Genomic DNA, 21,649 nt, shown 5'->3' with positions numbered 1-21,649 from the left:
GATCAGCTGTTAAAATTATTTACAAATTCTTAGTAGATTCAACACGTGTAGTCCCATACTTACACCGAAAAAGAAATGTGTCATAAAGATGTTGCTTGTTTGTTAGAGACGAATTGACTTACGCATCTGCTATTATGTAACTATTATTTTGCATAGCACGAGCAAAAAGGCTGAAAGTTCACCAGTTTTGTTTCTCTGCATACATGCATAGTACCTACTGACTACGGAAAAGGAAGGATTATGGTTTTAGCAGTCTTTGTATCATCATCTCAGCCATAGGACGTCCAATGCTGAACAAAGGCTCCCCCAATGATTCCCATAATGACTGGTTGATAGCGGCCTGCATCCAGCGCCTTCCTGCTGCCTTTATCAGATCGTCGTCCGTAGCGCCTAAACTGTTTATTGATTTTAATTAATAAGGTGTCAATCGATTCGTTAATAGCCCGGGTCACAAAGACGACATTTTAACCGACTTTAACTAAATAGGAGTCGATTTTATGTTGTGATTCCTTAGTCGGGTAACAGTTTTTTTTATTTCACTCTTAAATCCAAACTTTTCTCTTCAGTGCAAGACCTTATTCCAATCAAACAGAACTTAGACGCGATTCGAAAAGACTGCTTCTACGATGGTGGCATCGAGTTTGACAGGTTCAAAGTCATCGGCCAGGAGAGCGACTACACCATGTATGTTTTATGATTACTACAGGGCCCCGATTGCGCTAATATGTAATGTCTCCAATTCATTAGCGTCTCATCTCTAGTCCACACTTCAGTTACGCTCCATTATCATTCCAGCTGATGCGTAATTCGGTATCGCGGTATAGTTCACGCGCAAACAAAGACGAAACAACGGATTGAAGCACTTTCCATTAAAAGTCTGAACAACTTATTTTTTAATTTAAACAATGAAGAATGTTCACTAATTTTGTTTTTTAGCTTTCTGTATTCTCTGTTAAAAATAAAAAATACACGTGAAAGAATCATTTCGATACGTTTATTAGTTTCCAAGATATTGTATTTTAAAAGTGCGGGCGGCGGCCGGCCCGCCATTTTATGCGCGTGACGTCATATTACAACGACTGGCTCATATTTGTATGGGTGGAATCTTGCAAACTGAATTAAGACCCACTTCCAGGCAACCGATTAAGCTGAAATTTCGCAAACACATGTGATTTGGATGACCATGCAATATTATGATGACATGGAGCTGATCTGATGATGGAGCTGGAAGGTGGCCATAGGAACTCTATAATAAAACGACTTAAATGCATCGAGTTTGGGCTCGTTCGTTTTGTATTGATGAGTATTTTAATTCTATATAGTAATCGGGGTCTAATGATGGAGCTGGAAGGTAATTCGCAATAAAACGACACAATCGCATCAAGTTTGGGTTTGGTTCAATTTTAATTTCTGTGATGGGTCTGGGTGTTAATATGTATAATAAGTTTGTATTTACAAAAAAAAAATATTTAAGTATGTTTATATCCGTTTTCTAGTGAGCGGACGCTGTGAATGTAAGTACGTCACACGGGGTCACGTGACCGTCGGCGGGACTCAATATATAAGCGAACTTTGAATGCCTATAAAATCATAACTACTGGGTATTTTTGAATGAAATAAAAACTAATGTATTTGTAAATGTAAAAACTTAACTGTAACATAGGTTTCAAGTGATTTTGCATACCTAGTAACATTCTCAATTTTAATGTTCGTGAAGCGATTGACTTGCATTTGAGAAAAAATTAGCTTTCTGTGACACTGTACTGTACACAAATACGCAGTTGCATTCCGTTTACGTTACAACTTCGTTTGAACTAGCTATCAAAGCGACACCGCGATACGAATTTTTGTGCAAACTGCTGATTTTCGTTAGTCATCCAGTTGCGTTGCAGATGAAAATTTTAGCGAAATCGGGGCACATAACTGAGCCTGTGCCTGAGGTATCGTATGGGAGCGGCACTAGAGGGTGACATACCTAAGTGTGCACTATGCAGAAGAAGTGCAGGGGGTCTAGACAAAGTGCAAATTATAATCGCAAACCAGTCGAAAAGTGGTCGAAAAGCCCCTTTTTTGTATGGAGTTTTGACGGATTCGATTTTCGATTCGATCAAAAAGTGCGTTTTGTCTAGGGGGGCAGAGCATACAAGTATGAAGCATGTCCGAAGTCTCGCTGACGTTTGATGTCACACAAACACCCTCTTGTGCCGTTCCCATACCGGCACGCACTTACTCAGTTATAGAGTCAAATTAATAAAACTAATATCAAATGCGAAAGTAACTCTGTCTGTGTCTTGCTTTCATGCCTGAACCATTGAATCGATTTTGATGAAATTTGGCATAGAGATAGTTGGAGTCCCGGAAAAAAAGGACAAAGGATAGTTTTTATCCCGGTTTTTGAAACAGGGACGCGCGCGGTAAAGTTTCGATTCGATTCGACAGACAAAATATCAAGCGGGCGAAGCCGCGGGCGGAAAGCTTGTTTTTTATAATTAAACTGTTAAAAAAAATCTGCGATATGCAAATTATGCAAATTACTGAGTTGCTGTTAAATAGAACGTGGTTTGCTATCGGCCAATTTTTCATTGAATTAGAATCGGGGCCAACTATCGGTCAACTTAAAAGTCGGTGCTCTAAGCCTAGGATTAATTTTGTGGCACAATTTTGATACTTTAGAAAATTATAATTGAATAATTTTCAGAAACGAGGCTCCGAAAGAAGATTTCAAGAAGACTAGATTATACGAGATAAAACGAATACTGAAACAGCATCCAAGTCTCTGTGAAATCTTCCAAGCCAACACCAGATGTTAGTGAAACCACGTCGTCTTGTAAACATTTATTTCTAAATGAAAGTAACAAACTAAAACCTAATAAAAATAGTTCATAAACACGATGAGTTTTAATCCTAACAAACAAGCTGTGTTGACTAGAAAATTTTGTAAACCATTCCAAAACTTTACAATGAATGACGTCATACCTTACATAAAATAAGTAGGTTCTGAGGCAATAACTATGTCTGTTATTTCTTTTTGTATAGTCTCTTCAATTGTTATAATAGTGTCTTGTTCACTGTCTTTAAACTCTTCAACGTCTTGAGGATCATCAAGATTCTTTTCATTGATATCTTTAAAGGCCTCTTCATTCTGTTGATCAATTTGTTGATCGATTTCTAGACTATCCCCATCTCCTTCGTCACTTTTAGGTTCTAAACGTTTTTCTTCAATAGCGTCGACTATTTCAACCTCTTTAAAAACATCAGACTTGATCCTTTCCAAATTAATTTGGTTATTAATTAGCTCTGTAGAAGTTACTTCAGTAATGCTAGGTTTAGAAAAAGATCTGACTACAGCGGGTTCTACTTTAGGTACTGGTATCTTAGATTCTTCTGGTTTAGACATTTTTGGATTGGATTCTATGGTTTTCAGCGATGATTTCCTGCTAAGGTTCGGTGTTATATCAGCTATCACTGGTGATTGTACTGTTTCGAAAGGGACAGCAAGACTATTCTGGAAAGCCTCGACCTCTTTGCGTCTCGCTTGCTTCCTATCTAGTTGCTTCTGTAGTTCGTCTATCCTTTCATCTTTCAATTTTAACAAGCTATCCAAATGTTCCACCTGTGCCAACAAAGATAATAATAGCTTAAAATTAACTTTAATGGAAAGCAGGGCAATTAAAACTGGCCCTGAAATAGTATTAAAACAACTGAACTAATAAAATACCAATTACCCACTTATGAGTGAAAACTGAATAATGCCCGTTTTCACTATCAATCCCTAATTTTTAAGTGACCCTTATGGTAACACAACAGAAATTTTGTTTTCATAGGGGTTACTTAAAAATTAGGACTGATGGTAAAAACGGGCATTACTATCTAAGATATAGCAGCGGCATGGGAAGGGTGGCATTGGGTGCGTTTGGCCGAAAATAGAAATAGTAAGAAATTGTAAGCAAAATTGCTATCGCCATTTTAATAACAATTTCAAACGCATTAACCTTGTCATTTTGACATATTTCCCATACTAAAACTTTAAATGTGCCAAACTTATTCTTCAGTTAATCAAAAGTTATCCGACGATTGAAAAATCAGCCCTTAGAATGATAAAATAATCATGCCCGTTACACATGGAAGTACCTTTTGCTTCAGCACCTCTGAGGAGTCCTTGGCATCCTTCAGCTCCTCCTTCAGCGAAAGGTACGAGTCGTAGCTGACCACCTTCTGCTGAACCGTCTCCAGTACACCGTTGACCCTCGTCTTCACCGGCACCACCAATACGTTTTCTGATTGAGAAGTAACCATTTAATCAATACATTTAAGTCTGGTCGCCATCACTGCACGCCGGCTGATCGCGTGTGATTGCGTTGATTTGGCCGAACCTTTATTAGGTTAAGATCCCCTCAACACCATTGAACAGGTATTCAGGGGATGTTTATGTTTGATATGATGTATTTGTTTCAAGCAGTCAATTTCCTTGAGTATACATAACAGGATCTTAGAAGGTAAATTAAAATTGTAACCGCTGCTATAGTCCAGCCACCGAGCACGTATAATTTCGTCCAATGGCCCCATGAGCGATAAGGATGGGTAGCTTGGGGTCATTGGACGAAATTCTACATACTCGGCGACCGGGCTTTAGAATAGGATACGCAGTTTCTGCTACAGATACTAAAACTACGACAGCAGTAACTGCACAGATACGCAGTTATTACTGCTAGAGTGATACCAAAACTGCGACTAGATAGTTGCTGTATGTCTATAAAATAGTCTACTCCAAAGAATTCAATCATCAAGAGCTATAGAATGATTTAATTTACCATCATCGCCGCAGGCTTCATAGTAGCTGCCTCCACTGGAGACATTCTGTTCGGCATCCTTCACACTCTTGTTTAGTTCTTCGTCTCGACGAATTTTGTCTCGAACTTTGAACAAATAATTACAATTAAACGATCCTTGATTCACATTCAAGAATAGATCTACATCTACTATAATCAAACTAGGTTTTGAGGTATAAAAGGATTTGCTACACTAAATGCTTTGTGCGGACAGCGATTTGGTCAAAGTGAACATATCATCTAGAACAACATTGTCGGTCTCAATTCTCTATAGGTACATTTTGTATTGATGTGATCTGGAGGCGTAGTGCCAGTTTACACCAAACGTAGTCGATATCGAGTGCGTAAACAATTTCATTAAATGTATGACGGATTGTACAGCGTCCCTAGCAGATACATTCAAGAACTAAATCTTCATAGATTTTTTTTTGACGCACTCGATATCGAATACATTTTATGTAAACTCACACTAAGCCCCCTGACCGTGCTCGTGGTCGTGCAAAGAACGCAAACCGCACCGTTGACAGATTGCCTTACGACCACTGACTGATTGTATTGCCCGGACTGCTAATCGGTGCCTTGCGGGTCCAATGACAGTTTAACTTTCCCCCGGGATAAACTTGACCTTCATTAGTTGGGTTTTTATGGCGGTCAAGCTGTAGATCCTGGCTACACAGGAGTTGCAGTGGTGGGAACGAGTGGTGGGAATAGTCCCGTGATCGGTGCCTTGGCCGACAATGTTGTTCATACATAATGCGAGATTCATTTATTGTGAGTTGACCGTAAATCAAAGACTGCATCCAGTGTGTCAAACCCTTTAGCTCAAGATTTTACATATCAAAAACCATTTACCCATAAGCAGCACTCGTTCTATCACCCCCGGCGCACAGTTAGCCAGCTGCTCCATGGTGTTGCAGCACAGATTCAGCTTTAGTTTCTTCAGCACCTTCCTATTAAGGGTCATCCAGTTATTCAGCTTCAGGGCATGACTGTTCCTAGGGGGATAGTTGTGCATCTCCACCAGTTTCGGGTAATGCACACACAGTATTTCAGCGAGGAGAACTGTGGACAAAAGTTGTGTGTTTACAAAATTATCTTGAGAATTTATTTTAAGAAAGACTTTAGAAATACGGGACTATTCACACCTCTCGTTCCCACGCAGAACTGCGGTCATGCTGTAGACCCTGTGTAGCCAGGATCTACAGCTTGACCGCCACTAAAACCCAACAAGGAAAGGTCAAGTTTGTCCCGGAGCGGGGCAGTAAAGAAAAACGTTGCAAAAACGCAATGGCTAGTAGGTAAGTTAAGTGGCATTACAGTAGGTATAATAACGAATCAGATTAAGAAAACCTGTTTAAAATGTTTCTAAGGATTGACAATGACTTTGAGCCTATTCTATTTCTCATTATTATTATCTCTTTTCTTTATATCGTAGTTCTAAAAACATTGTTTGTGTTGTTATTTAGGAATTGTACCTACCTGCTTTACAAAGTTATCGCGAGCGTATGCGCAAGCCTACCATAAACTTTAACAAGCCCACCAAAATGCAGCATAATATTACATTAGATTAGACAAATATTTTTGCAGGAAAACAACACGTATCACCATTGCATAAGACGCTATATTTATCTGGTCTTCACTTTTCCTATCCAATGAAAAACAACACAGACATGGTCATCCACGAGTTGTATATCTATATATATAAAAGAAAGTCGTGTTAGTTACTTCGCTTATAACTCAAGAACGGCTGAACTGATTTAGCTGAAAATTGTCAGGGAGGTAGTTTAGAGCCAGGAGAAGGACATAGGATACTTTTTATCCCGTTCGAAACAAAAAAAAAGTCTGCTTATTTATTGCCATTAAGGCGGAACAAAGTTCGCCGGGTCAGCTAGTTTATTTATAAAAACAACACATGGATTATCATGTGCCTTCAGCCCAAGGTGTCGACTGCGTTTGTTTTTCAAATTCAAAAGCCTTCACTATAATTCTAGTTCTTTATATTAATACTAGCTGACCCGGCGAACTTTGTTCTGCCTTAATGGCAATAAATAAGCAGACTTTTTTTTTAATTTCGAACGGGATAAAAAGTATCCTATGTCCTTCTCCTGGCTCTAAACTACCTCCCTGACAATTTTCAGCTAAATCGGTTCAGCCCTTCTTGAGTTATAAGCGAAGTAACTAACACCACTTTCTTTTATATATACAGTGTGTCCGGGCATGTAGTGATCAAACTTTAAGGGCGTAATCTATAGACAATTTTATCGACGAAAATACTTCAAATTTGGGGCTTGACCCATTTATCACAAAATTACAAGGATTTAAGTTTTTAATTTTTAGTTTTCACCTCTTCCTTCAAAAATAAGTGAAAGCGTGGGTAGCTTAACATTAATAAGCAAATATTTTATATCATGCGATAGCCAATAAAATTATGTATTAGTAGAAGTAGAAAACAGACACAAGTTTTGTACATTTTATGGGAGTAAGAATGGATTAAATTAGAAAAATACATGACTTTTTTCACTTCTTTTTCAGTTATTTTCCAACACAAGAAAAACCAGGTCGTTAAAGTATGTTTTATTTGCATTGTATTCTTAGTGTTTGAGCTATTCTACAAAACGAATGTAAATTTATTAGTCTANCTGGCTCTAAACTACCTCCCTGACAATTTTCAGCTAAATCGGTTCAGCCGTTCTTGAGTTATAAGTGGAGTAACTAACACGACTTTCTTTTATATAATAGACTAGCTGACCCGGCGAACTTTGTTCCGCCTTAATGGCAATAAATAAGCAGACTTTCGAACGGGATAAAAAGTATCCTATGTCCTTCTCCTGGCTCTAAACTACCTCCCTGACAATTTTCAGCTAAATCGGTTCAGCCGTTCTTGAGTTATAAGTGGAGTAACTAACACGACTTTCTTTTATATATATAGATATAAGATTTAGTTCTTTGGTTATTAAGCCGTAGATCCTGATCATACAAGAATTGCAATGGTGGGAATAACGCCCGTATTTATAAACGATGCTTGCTAAGTGAAACAGCAAATTGAACGCACAGCGTTTAATGAGCTCTGTCATTGGTTCGTAGGTCCCTGTGCGTCCACGCGCCCTGTGAGACCTCATAGTAATGTTTGTGAATACGGGCGTAAGAGGTGCTGACAGTCCCGTAAGTGTAACACGGCAAGTACGGCTTTCTAACTGACGTATCTGCCATTTTTTTCGAAACTGAGGTATCTACACCATCATAATCAATTTCGCAAGACGAATCGATCTATCTAATCGCCTGAAATTTTTTCTAAATGTCAGTTACGTCACTTAGAGAGGCAAGCGACGTTATTTTGCATTAAAGGGCTCTATTATTCAAAATCTAAGGTTATTTTTTTAAACAGGCACAAAGTCATTCAATAATTTTAAGGCCCAAGTGGTCTTCCTTAAGCGATAAATAAATGTCCGGTAGTGGCCTTGATTTTATTAGCATACTAGCTGACCCGGCGAACTTTGTTCCGCCTAAATGGCAATAAATAAGCAGACTTTTTTTTATTTCGAACGGGATAAAAAGTATCCTATGTCCTTCTCCTGGCTCTAAACTACCTCCCTGACAATTTTCAGCTAAATCGGTTCAGCCGTTCTTGAGTTATAAGCGAAGTAACTAACACGACTTTCTTTTATACAACGTGTCCCAAAATTCAAGGATAAGCCGGCGCCGCAGGATGGATATAGTCATGACTCCTTCAGGAAAAATAAGAAAAAAAATCTATCTCAATTATTTTTTAAGTTACACAATAAATTATGGAATTCGTCGAAAATTGACACCCCTTATGATATTTTACATTACCACGACCACAATTTTTCAAATACTTCTGTTTTTTTGCGCCGGCTTATCCTTGAATTTTGGGACACGTTGTATATATAGACTAGCTGACCCGGCGAACTTTGTTCCGCCTTAATGGCAATAAATAACGGGATAAAAAGTATCCTATGTCCTTCTCCTGGCTCTAAACTTCCTCCCTGACAATTTTCAGCTAAATCAGTTCAGCCGTTCTTGAGTTATAAGTGGAGTAACTAACACGACTTTCTTTTATATAATAGATTATTTATTTAGCTTTCTTTATGCGTGAAACATATTTTAAATCATGCGGTAGGTAAATTATTGAGTATTGAAATAATACGCACTTACTTACAGTCTTCGAAGTGATTGTCAAACTTATGTCGTTATTTCAGCCAAATGACGCCCACTGCTGGAGAATGGGCTCTCTGGGACTTACCTGGAAATCCTTGGGAGAGGCCTGTTTCCAGCAAACTTAAGTGCGACCATCCAAACACGAGAAACATAGCAAGTGGTCTATAAATCCAAAAAGATTGGGCACTTCTGGTCTAAAGGCACAACATCTATAGATACATCTATACAAATATTATAAAGCTGAAGAGTTTGTTTGGTTGAACGCGCTAATCTCAGGAACTACTGGTCCGATTTGAAAAAATCTTTTTGTGTTGGATATCATTTATCGAGGAAGTAAAGCCTTACAGCCAATATGAGCGGAGCATTAAAGAAAAATGTTATACGGGAAATACCTATTATTCAAACTATTTTCACGCGTACGAAGTCGCGTTCATAGCTAGTATTAGGCCGTATACCTACAGAAAGAAAACTGGAAACTTATAAGCGCTTACCAGTGCTTGTCAGCGCTGGTAACCCGCGCAGGAAAATATGAACGCGCGCCGATAAGCACTGAACGGCGCCAACAAGTTTCAACACGCGCTGGTCTGAAAATGCCATTCAACTTGTTTCCTTTGTGAACGAACGGACCAGCGCTGGCTGACAAGCGCTGAGAAGCGCTTACAAGTTTGGGGGCGNGAGGTTAAGTGGGGGCCCCTAGAGTATGGTAGTCGTTAACATGACGTCATGATTGTAAAAAAATGCACTCGTCGTTTCAGCCAAATGACGTCCACTGCTGGACAAAGGCCTCCCCCAAGGTTTTCCACAATGAACGGTCCTGCGCTGCCCGCATCCAGGCTCTTCCCGCGACCTTTACCAGATCGTCGGTCCACTTAGTAGGAGGCCTGCCCACGCTACGTCTTTCAGCCCGTGGTCGCCACTCGCCAAAAAAATGCACTAATGAGTAATTAATATCAACTTTGAAGCAAATCACCACTAAAATAACTTTCTGCCCCTTTTTAACATAGTTAGGGGGTGCATATCACTAAAATACGAAACACGTCTTCCATTAATTCTGTTATAGAATGCTTATGCAAAATTTTAAGTAGGTAGATTGGACGAAGGAATCTCGTTATTTCATACAAACTTTGCCCCTCCTTTTTACCTCCTTAGGGGTAGAATTNAAAAACCTCACTTAATCTCACGTGGGGGAGAGGGGGGGGGGGTGTCGAGAAATATCACGTATTTTTATTCCACAACAAACAGAGTAAATCCTCCGTCTGCATTTGTGAGCACAGGCCCAGTTTTCAGATCCGCAGTTTGGTACCAATGCTTAAATATTAACAAAATGTAAACTAATAGTTAAAAATTGTATTAAAAGTAAACTTTTTTCGCAGGTCGGGTTTTCTTTATAAAATCTAATTAATGGACGCCCCCTTCCAGCTTTCTTTCTGTATATGGCCTTAGAATAAAGAGTCACTTACCAGCATCAGAAAAGTCCCTGTTAATCTTTTTAGTCGGTCTTGACAGCTTGAAAGTATCTACCCAAGCCAGCACCGACTCTATATCGGAAAGCGGAATCGGCGAGTCCAATGTAGACATGTTTTTATATTTTACTATTAAAATTATTTATTACTTTATTTATTTTATTGACGATTGTTCAACGATAGGAATTTCGCATGTTTCTCGAGTAATGTCATTTTTGACTTGTCTTTGACGTAAGGTTTTTTATGGCCAGTGTGCGTCAAATCAACCATGAAGGAATGATTTAGGGAGGTCATACCTACGCTACGGTGAGCTATTGTGATTTGTATAAAAGCTTTGTAAGAGCTTTTAAGTTGCATTCGGTATCTATACGTAAGTGTAGGAAGTCGTACTTGCCAGCCAGTAGCTAAAGTACTAAAGAAAATAGAACTAACGTAGAATACTTGCAAAAGACTAATTTAGCAAGAAGAATATAAGATATCTAATAAGCTATAGAAGAGCTTCACCGGCTGAAACTACAGGCAGGTACCTCATATGTGCATTTTGTTGTCTATCTTACAAAAAAAAAGTATTTAAGTATGTTTATATCCGTTGTCTAGTACCCATAGTACAAGCTTTTGCTTAGTTTGGGACTAGAAGCGTAGTGTATAAATTTCCAGGGATATTTATTTATTTACTAGCTGTGCCCGCGACTTCGTCCGCGTGGAATAATGACTTTGGGTAGGCACTTTTAATAATTTAGTCTAATTATTTTACAAATAGCTTTTGCCCGCGACTTCGTCCGTGGAGTAGTCGAAAACGTTCTCATACGATTATTTTTCAATGTTTTAACGTTATTTTCTAAATGTTTGAATACTTTTAAAATATAAAAATCAGGTTAAATAAACATGAAAATATTATTTTCTTATATTTTATGAATATGCAGCTCGGCCTTTGATCCGGTGAAAGTTACTCGGTGGTATTATTTTTTTACAACGAAATCGAAAACTACACCTACCGCAGTATTATTGGTAAACTTTTTTTTATATTTTCCTACGGGTGCTAGAATCACCAAGCTTCCAGCATGCCACTGGCCGTGGGAGAAGGAGCTTTTCCTCAAGACTACTCCCACTACCTGAAGGGCCTCCGCCAAAACTCTCGCGCGAAAATGAGTTTATGTATACAGCGCAAGCAGGTGCCCGCGGCATGACTTTCATGCATTACTATGCATTGTTGGGCGAGCGCACGCAGCGGGCACCCACTCCGAGGTTAAGTGGAGGCCCCTAGAGTATGGTAGTCGTTAACATGACGTCATGATTGTAAAAAAATGCACTAATGAGTAATTAATATCAACTTTGAAGCAAATCACCACTAAAATAACTTTCTACCCCTTTTTAACATAGTTAGGGGGTGCATTTCACTAAAATACGAAACACGTCTTCCATTAATTCTGTTATAGAATGCTTATGCAAAATTTTAAGTAGATTGGACGAAGGAATCTCGTTATTTCATACAAACTTTGCCCCTCCTTTTTACCTCCTTAGGGGTAGAATTTTGGAAAATCCTTTCTTATCAGATGCTTACGTCATACAAAGAACACACCGTCCAAGTTTCAGGTCTTTACGATCAGCGGTTTAGGCTGTGCATTGATCCATCAGTAGCGCGCGTAGTACTTGATCATTATTTTGCTGCGATGTGATTTTAAAACTGCGATATCTCCTAAGATATTTATTGAAATCGAATGGTGTAAAGGGCAAGAATGTTTAAAATTAAATACTTGTGGTGAATAATTTATTTATTTGGATAAGGATTAATATCATGTTTATAAAAACACCTTCGCAAATAATGCATTATTTTAAAACAGATTTTTTTTGCATAAAAATGGTTACTATGAGCCAACCTTAAAAGATAGACATATGCTACCGCGGACTTTTTTAAGGAACTTTTAAAGGGGAACAATCCTGTCATACATGATTTTTGCGAAACTTTAACCTTTTACGCAGCGTCAGCTCTCAAAAGGAAAAAAATCACTGATTTGAAATATTCTTGATTGGTGCTCCGCTCCTATTGGTCTTAGCGTGATGATAAATAGCCTAAAGCCTTCAGGAACTAACGGGCTATCCAACACAAAAAGAATTTTTCAAATCGGTCCAGTAGTTCCTGAGATTAGCGCGTTCAACCAAACAAACAAACAAACAAACAAACAAACAAACAAACAAACTCTTCAGCTTTATAATATTAGTATAGATGTATTGTAATCTAAATCGAATAAGTCTATTTTGTAGTAGATCTTGGATACACAGGAGTTGCAGCATAATTAATTTTTATATTGTATTTTTATGAGTATACTTGCAGTAGCCCTCCATAACAAGTGGACAGATTTAGATGTATTAACTATTTTTCATTGTTCACGACTGTACTCTGTCCACTTGCTACGGAGGGACTGGTAGTACTTAAATCTTCTTCTTAGTCAGGCACTCTTGTCAGAGTGGTCATGGTTGCGCTGACGAGGTACCTACACGGTGGGGTGTTCGATGTCATCTCCGAGGGTAGCTCTCCTGGCGATGTGCTTCCATTTCTGACGGTTAAAGGCGTCGCGAGTACACTGGACCATGGTGGACTCAGCAGCCTTTGTGATGCTAATGTTTTCCGCAACAGTATAATTCGGTCTTCTCTTCTTCTTTTTATTCGTTTCGCACTTGACAGAGCGGTCGTGGTCACGTTGAGGCGTTGTTCACATCGGTTGTAGAGGCGGATACAACTCTCCGCACGATCTCCCGCCATCTCTCTCTGTTGGCAGACTGTTTGGTGCAGTCACATACGCCGTCTCCCACTGCCGATTTCACTTGGTCGGTCCAGCGCTGAGGTCCAGCGCATTGGTGACCTGGCACGTGATCGGGTTCCTTCGACTTTTCCTTGGACAACCAGTCACTCTATCGATCTATAACTTGTGTGTTTTGGACTTGTCTATAAACATACAATTTCTGATAATAAATAAATAAATAACAACTGTTTACAGTATTTTTGCGCACGGGTTATACATAGCTTATTTTTATTGCTTTGATACTTAAAAATACTAACCATCCTAGACTGCATCCCACTTAACATCAGGTGCGATTGTGGTCAAATACCTGCCTTGTTATGCATAAAAAAAAAAGAATAACAAGAAAAAATTGTTCTGAATTTGCTTTTATAAATGTATCCCAATGAGAATGTGACGTGCATCTTAGACAATTCTACAATGAAGATGGAAAATTCAAATAGCTATAACTTGTTAAAAAGCAAATATTTTCAATTCGTAATCGCACTTCTTTTATATAAATTTGCTTATATAATCAGAATATAATAAGTAAAATCCATGCGCAAAAAATATTATTTTTTTGTTGACCGGTGTAATTCGGTACCATGACTCGTTTAGGCACGATTAAACTGGGCCATACTGGTATAAACCAAAAAATCGTATATCCACACTTTCGCCACAAACAAGGTCATTCGATGTATGTATAGTTTTCGACATGGGTTTTCGATATGTACATAATTATTTTCAGAATGACGCATTATGCAAGAACACGTTCACTGCGTTATCGGGTCGAATCGACCTCACGTGCATCTATGTAGTATTCGGTGCGCGCAATTAATGCTCGCTAAATGTTGGTGCGGCATGGATATATTCGGACTTTTCAGTAATACGAAAGAAATAAACATTGTTATGCAATTGTTTCGTCAGACACAGTAAATATTTGTAAAAAAAAGTATCAGGTCCTTACAACCCGATGTTTTGTGCTTTTATCGGGTCTAATAGACCCGATGACCCGATAGAGGCATTGAATTCTCATTATTTCTCCTGGTGATGTAAGGTGATGAAAAAGTGATTAAGTCGAACGGGTCTTTTTGACCCCATAACGCACCCCGAGAAAGTTAGGCAAAGGGTCGAATAGATCCGATATAGCACCGACGAAAAGTCTTATAAAAAGCTTGCCGCAGTGAGCGTGTTAAAATTTACATATACTTAAATTTTCACATTTTAATTACAACGGTGGGTAAATATAGGCCAAATTTTATGGATTACACGTGTAATCCAAACACATGGAATACAGGACGAACCGCAAAAATATTCTGCAATACCTAAGTTAAAAGTTCTATCGTCATCTATCGTTGACTATCGAAGTACGATTACTTAGGCTGAGTTGCACCACCTAACTTTGACCGTAACTATGACGATAACCGGTGCCTTTTGTATGGAATTTGACAGATTTTTGACGTTTGTCAAAATTAAAGTAAGATGGTGCAACCCAGCCTTACTCGTTGTATGGCTGGCTATATACCGTGAAATTTCAGTGGTTGTTTTCTCGCAGTAAAATGATTCTATCTCATTAGTACGGAAGTTTTTTATTATTTCAAATAAAAAAAAATAAAACCGACTCCAAAAAACCTACATTAAAAAGTAGAAAAATAATTACTAATAACCTACTTATTTATTAGGACGAATTAATATTTATGTAGGTATACCATGATTGATACTTCTGGAGTCGGTGCCAAGATTATGAAACATGTAAAGTTTGCCTGCACCGACTCCAAAAGTATCAATCATGGTATACCTACATAAATATTAATTCGTCCTAATAAATAAGTAAGGTTATTAGTAATTATTTTTCTACTTTTTAATGTAGGTTTTTTGGAGTCGGTTTTATTTTTTTTTATAAAATTTTACTTATTTATTGCTTTTTAAAAAAAAAAAAAAAAAAAAAAAAAAACATACGGGTCGAATTGAGAACCTCCTCCTTTTTTTGAAGTCGGTTGAAAATTAGCCTATACGGAGCGAGTGCGATTCAGTTTATGCTGTAGGTATTATGGTATTACTGAGGTTCTTTTACTTTAAACATTGATTTCGTGAGGCAGGCAATACCCAAATACGTCACATTTTGTAAAAAAAAACTATCGTTTCTTACGCTTTCATGTAGATGTTTTTTTTTATTAGTTGAGAACATTTTTTTTTTCAAAAATATCTCGCACGATCTGCCGCGGGAAAACAAACTAAAACACAGTGTATAACACAAAAATTTTTCTTCAAATGGAGCTCCTGAGATTAGCGCGTTCAACCAAACAAACAAACTCTTCAGCTTTATAATAATAGTTTATTAGATAGCTGATGATCTTTATAAATTATATACCTACCTAGACAAAGTGAGTGACATTCGTATAATTTATAGATTGATTAGTATTCTATTACGTAGTCCATTGTAGGCAAAAACAATTTTATGAAGTCGTTCACGTTACAGCGTACACATTTTTTTCTTAAAACTTAATCAAGAACATAGTATTTTTTTTATTTAATAAGATGCAATTTACTAAAGAAAGAGTCAAAATCAACTTATAGATAAATAAATAAATAAATATCATCATCATCATCATCTCAGCCATAGGACGTCCACTGCTGAACATAGGCCTCCCCCAATGCTTTCCATGCTGCCCGGTTGGTAGCGGCCTGCATCCAGCGCCTTCCTGTTACTTTTATGATGTCTTCGGTCCACCTTGTGGGTGGACGTCCGCAAATAAATAAATATAGGAAGAAATAAAGTCGAATGTTTATTTAAAGGAAACTATTGGAAGTAGGTACTCAAACGATTTTGAAACTCTTTAAGTAGGTAATCAATAGAAAGCTACACCATTCCTAAGTTGTTCGTTCGTTTCAGCCAAATGACGTCCACTGCTGGACAAAGGCCTCTCCCAAGAATTTGTATAACGAAAAAGGTTTGTACCTTTATAATGTCATCATTCCACAATGAACGTCCCACGCTGCACTTAGGGTACGTGGCCTCCATTCCTGAACCTTGCTGCCTCATAGGCTATCAGTTCTGCATACTATGTGCCCTGCCCATTGCCACTTCAGCTTGCTAATCCGTAGGGCTACGTCAGCGACTTTAGTTCGTTTACAGATCTCCTCATATCCGATTCGTTCTCGTAAAGAAATACCAAGATTAGCCATGGGGAGCTTTATCACGCTATCCAGCATTGAGTTTTAAAGGTTCGGCCAAACCAACGGGTGCAGCTGGTGTTCACTGCAAGGCGATTTTTTTAAAAAGATTATAGGAATTTGTTATTACACAAATTGCTAATACTCCCGTTAGCCCCTCGTACTAAGCTAAATAAGCTTGTGTCACGAGTGAGCTCACCACAATTAAATAGTCGTGCGGTGGCGAGGACCGAACCCGCGTTCCCCGGATCACGAGTCGGCCAGTCCGACCCCTTCAAAGTTCGGCTATCGTGGCTATAATTGATTGAACTTAAACGCATTGATCGCCATCGCCATTGCACACGCAGGCTGATCACGTTGGTTTGACCGAATCTTTAGTCGAGCGGATTATGTCACTCTTATTGTATTTTGTACCATGGCAAAAACAAATAATCAAAATCCCACTGAAACTACAGCCTATATTTTAATAAAACATAAAATATTTGTTAATTTCAATTTGCATAATGATACACAAGCTTATAATAATATAACAGCGAAAAACAGCTTTGCAAATAATTCAACTCTCTATAAATTCCTTAATAAAAAATTAAACTGCATAGTAAATTTCATTCTCTCACAGAATTTCAAGATGAGTGCCGCCAATTTATTATTAGTACTAGTGTCCGTTTCAGGTAAGATGTATTTAAAAACGAAACCCACTGTTGCTCGCCACCAGTGCAACTCCAGGATTTCTAGTAAAACCGAACACTTGTTGTATTCCCGTGCGAAAAGTTTAAAAGAACTTCGTATATTCGGTTTGTTTTGGACTATCCCTTCTTCCAACTTCCAAGTAGACCGATAGCACATCATCTTGCTATTAGTAGCAAGATGATGTGACTGAAGACTGAAGAGGGACTGTGAGAACTACCATGTTTGCAGTTCCCTAGAAAACTGCTTCTTCCATCTTCCAAGCAGATCGATATTACATCATCCAGCTACCAGCTAGTTCCCTGAAAAATAGTTTCCTTTTGCACCGTTTTTCGGCCAAACCAACGCGTGCAGCGTACGCGATGGCATGATATGCTATGACAAATTTGGTTTGGCCGAACCTTGACTATTCTTTTAGTGGAAAATTAGCTCAAAATATTTAATCTTTGATACAGCGTGTCACGCCGCCATTCCGGATCTGACTGGTTGTGAAGTGGCCGCCAAGACCGAGCAGGGGTATGTGTGTGGGAGGATCAGAAACGCCACCAATGGGGCGAAATACGCCAGCTTCAGAGGAATGCAATATGGGACGCAGCCGCTAGGGGAACTCCGATTCAAGGTACCTATTTTTCGCTTACCTGATTTACCCGGTTATTAAAAGCTGTTAGATCGAGCATAATATCGAATGATTGAATGAATAAATAGTAAGGTTACTTATTTTTTATGCTCTGCGTTCTAAACAGTTTGATGAAAACTAAGTAACAAGATCCACAAACAACTAAAATTCGACTTTTTTCAGGAACTGCTACCACCTCCATCTTTTGACGGACTCTTCAACGCTACAGAGGCCGGTCCAATTTGCGCGCAAGTGGATGTTTTATACACGCCGAATAACCTCGTGGCTCCTCTGTCCAGCGGCGAAGACTGCATCCGCATCAACGTCCATGTGCCGTACGACTACCTTCCCGCAATCAACGCAACCAGCAACTCAAGCAACCTCCTGCCAGTTATGTTCTGGATCCATGGAGGAGCGTTTTCGTACGGCTCAGGGGACGCCGACGTGCACGGGCCTGAATATCTGATGACTAAAGACGTTATCTTGGTTACTATTAATTACAGGTTAGTATGTAATGAATATTCTATGAACAGCTCAAAATAAAATGCATATTACACCAATACATAAAACCAATCAAGTGCGACTAAACGTACTCATAGATTGACGTCTGTCGATGCTGGAAAATTGATGACAAGTTTCGACAACATTTTTTAATTTGGTTCCCATTTCAGGCTTCACGTTTTCGGTTTCTTGAGCTTGGATAACGAGTACATACCTGGAAACAACGGGCTAAGGGATTGCATCACAGCTCTTAAATGGGTGCAGAGTAACATCAGGAACTTCGGAGGGGACCCTGCCCGAGTGACGATATCCGGGGAGAGTGCCGGAGCGGTCATGACCCATCTGCTTTCTATTTCAAATGCCACACAAGGGCTTTTCCAAAGGTAAAATAAACATACAATAGACACAATTAAACATTAAAAGTCCTGCGGCGAGTATCAATAAAAAGATACAAGGCAATTAAGGCATGGCAATAAAAGGACGACTTCAAGTCGTTGTATTCTTTGCAGACGATACAATATTGATTCTTCAGCTCTTACTTTAATTCAAATAACATATTTTCAGGGCAATAGCATTGAGCGGACAAGCCATTGCTAGCTTTTACAGTTATTCGCAAACCTACGCGAAACTCATCAATGCCATCTTCTTGCCTGCTGCTGGAATAAACCCGCTTCAAACGCCAAAAAAAATCTACGAGGACCTCGTGGCAGCTCCTCTAGAGAATTTACTGGCGGGCAATAAAGTCCTACTGGACACGTTTGGTCTTGTATCCTTTACTCCCGTTATTGAGAGTGTACCTACAACCAAATTTCACGACTGTCATACCAGCATCACCAGAAGATCTCTTGAATGCTGGAGCTGGTAAAAACTACCCCATGTGGATCGGCTTCTGCAGTAATGAAGCCGCAGACTTCAAAACGAGATTGGAGGAGGTCAACATAGAAACCAAATTGAGGCTGGTGCCTTCATTGACGTTACCACAGAACTTGTTGTTTTCAGCGAACCCACTGACGGTGCCGGCTCTGACGACGCTGCAACTAGCGGAATACTTCAACGTGACTTTCATAACTCTTGAGAAATTCTTATTTGCAGCGACTGACTCGTATTGGAAGTACCCTGCACAGCGACTAACTCTTAAGAGGTTGAGATCGAATGCCTCGAACACTTACCTGTCTCAGCTTTCATACCCAGGAGAGAACAACAGAAGCGTAATAAAGGACGCTTTGAACCGGAACTGGACGGGAGCAGCTCACGTAGAAGACCTTCCATACTTCTTCAGATTTAATCATTTCGTTGGACCGCAGCAGGAGAACGAGTTGGCGCCTACTAGCCAAGATAACAAAATGAGAGCCAAGATGACTGGCATCATCACCAACTTCGTTATCAACGGGTAATTTTCAAATGTATTCTATTTTGTTGATAGTAACATATTTCTTTTTGTCTGCTGGAGAAAGCACGAGTTTTCTTCTTCATCAAAAATAGGAGCAAAATGAGAGATTTACGGGGATAAGGCCTGGTTTGCACCAAGATGGAGAGGAGCGAGTGGAGAACTATTTTATATTTAACCAATCTGATTTCCTGGTTTCCTGAATAATGAAGTCTGATTGGTTATTCAAAACCCTTCTCCGATACGCTCTGCCTTGGTGGAAACCAGTCCTGTCTTTTTTTAACTCTCTTATCACCTTGCAAGATAATTTAGCAGAACTCTCAATTCCTTCAGGATAACATTGAGTACTTCTCTTCTTCTTCTGTACTTTACACTGATGTGGTGCATCTTCAAAATTATCATATTTTTTATTCCAGATCACCAGCTAGCTCCACCGACTGGCCGGCTACTGGTACGGACCTGAAGTTCCAGAACCTAGACTCGCCTGACCAGTTCAACTTCACCGATCTGACTCCTTACATGGAAGACAAGATCACCTACTTCTCCAACTTGTATAATGTCGGTGGTCTCGGATCTGTTTAAAGGCCAAAAATAATAAAGGCTACAAATAATAAAGGCTACAAATAAAAAAGGCTAAAAATAATAAAGGCTAAAAATAATAAAAGCTAAAAAATAAGAATGTTGTGTTTTCTGTTGGTGGTCTCGAATCTGATAATGTTAACGTGAATTAAAATAAATCAGATAATGACATTTATGTGGTTTTTCATTATCGGCTTAGGATTGGGCCGTTACAGCTTGATAACCATCCAGTTGCGACCCCTGGTTCACTTGACTTAATTTGTTACTAATGACCTCTAGTACAACTCCTTTCAAGGAATAGGTCGAGTATCCCAATCAACCTGTAGTATGTATATGCTGTCCAATCTGCGTGTCATGGAGGGAGGCCTGTGTTCGGCACCTGGATGTCCTGTGAACTCCTGTGGCTATAATAATATGTTCATGACGATGATGTGAAAGAGTTGTAAAATTTTAATTCTACCTATTCATAAATTCAAAGTACAGGTCAAGAAAATCCTTATAAAAAAATTGGCCAAGTGCGTGTCGTGCTACGCGCAGTGTAGGGTTCCGAAGTTGTACGTCGTTAACACAATATATGTATTTCAGAAGCAAGCAATTACTTCATCTAAAGTCACTTTAAATATTTTCTTCTAACGATTTTTTATTAGTTATGAAATTTTATTACATGAGTTAAATGACTGTTACTCTGAAACTAACTGATCTATCGTTCCCACCACTGCAACTCCTGTGTAGCCAGGATCTACAGCTTGACCGCCACAAAAACCCAACCAATGAAGGTCAAGTTTGTCCCGGGGAAACTTAAACTGTCATTGGACCCGCAACGAAATTAATCAGAAGAACATAGGAGGAGTTCGAAATTAAGGTTCGACTTCCCTCCATTGCAAAGCGGATGACAGGTGACAAAAAAAAAGGTTTAAAACCCTTAAGAAAAGATTATGCACCACGGACAATAAATAAAAATTAAGGGGGCCTATCTTATGAGCAATTAGCAACTACCTGCACGGACATTTTTCCTTGTCGCGAAAAGATCGGTGTAATAAATTGCGGAAACTGATGTATGTTGTATTGAATTAAGCATTATATCACGTTCATGTTTCCAAAGATCACACTCCCACAAGATTATGATGGGCAGACTGCTCATGACTGACATCATCAGTGGAACACTGGCAAAAAGGAGACGGAACTAGTTTGAATTCGTGAAGTTTATGTCTAAAGTTGCCATGCCCCGTGAGGAACTGCGACGAGCAATGGTCGATTTCTAACTATCGCCTAGTTAGACGTTCGCGTACATTCGGGAAGAATTTATGTAAGTGACGTCCTTTGACTGACGTATCCCATCTTTTTTGCCATTCATTAAGTAATTCCTCTTCAACGACTTCTCGGGAATCAAATAATCGGCTTATTTTAGAACGATCGCGGCTATTTAAGAAATCGGAGGTTATATTTTCCCTTGATGTTCG

General features: G+C 38.9%; 2 protein-coding genes across 4 annotated transcripts in view; one reads left to right on the top strand and one right to left on the bottom strand.

The window, feature by feature from the left end:
- LOC114365532 (uncharacterized) overlaps nt 1-19,384 on the top strand; it is a 52,065-nt gene extending 32,681 nt beyond the window's left edge. The window contains exons 14-17 of one of the 3 annotated variants that reach the window (XM_028322130.1): nt 17,562-17,725; nt 17,906-18,225; nt 18,394-18,606; nt 19,223-19,384. In XM_028322130.1, coding sequence (XP_028177931.1) covers nt 17,562-17,725; nt 17,906-18,225; nt 18,394-18,606; nt 19,223-19,298 — 773 coding nt within the window. In that variant the 3' untranslated portion in view covers nt 19,299-19,384. Of the gene's footprint in view, nt 1-566; nt 685-2,698; nt 2,904-17,561; nt 17,726-17,905; nt 18,226-18,393; nt 18,607-18,787; nt 19,173-19,222 lie in introns of those variants that run through there. The other 2 variants (XM_028322129.1, XM_028322131.1) reach the window with 2 other exon arrangements.
- LOC114365534 (sperm flagellar protein 1) lies at nt 2,899-10,645 on the bottom strand. Its single transcript, XM_028322132.1, has 5 exons — nt 10,466-10,645; nt 5,682-5,891; nt 4,812-4,916; nt 4,132-4,277; nt 2,899-3,613 (listed from the first exon to the last, which is right to left on the bottom strand). The coding sequence occupies exons 1-5, from the start codon at nt 10,581-10,583 to the stop codon at nt 2,978-2,980; spliced, it is 1,215 nt and encodes a 404-aa protein (XP_028177933.1). The 5' UTR covers nt 10,584-10,645; the 3' UTR covers nt 2,899-2,977.
- Nucleotides 19,385-21,649: the final 2,265 nt, after the last annotated feature.

The sequence above is a fragment of the Ostrinia furnacalis genome, unplaced genomic scaffold (assembly GCF_004193835.3).
Source record: "Ostrinia furnacalis isolate ACB-3 unplaced genomic scaffold, ASM419383v2 OfSCF7596, whole genome shotgun sequence".
Lineage (NCBI taxonomy): Eukaryota > Metazoa > Arthropoda > Insecta > Lepidoptera > Crambidae > Ostrinia > Ostrinia furnacalis.
The sequence above is the reverse complement of the archived record's forward strand: the minus strand, read 5'-3'. Positions and strand labels throughout refer to the sequence as shown.

Coding starts and splice junctions, on each gene's coding strand:
- LOC114365534 (XM_028322132.1), bottom strand. CDS start 10,583: ATGTCTACATTGGACTCGCCGATTCCGCTTTCCGATATAGAGTCGGTG. Junction 4,917..5,681: donor AGAACGAGTGCTGCTTATGG/GTAAATGGTTTT, acceptor ATTTGTTCAAAG/TTCGAGACAAAATTCGTCGA. Junction 4,278..4,811: donor TGAAGCCTGCGGCGATGATG/GTAAATTAAATC, acceptor CTTCTCAATCAG/AAAACGTATTGGTGGTGCCG.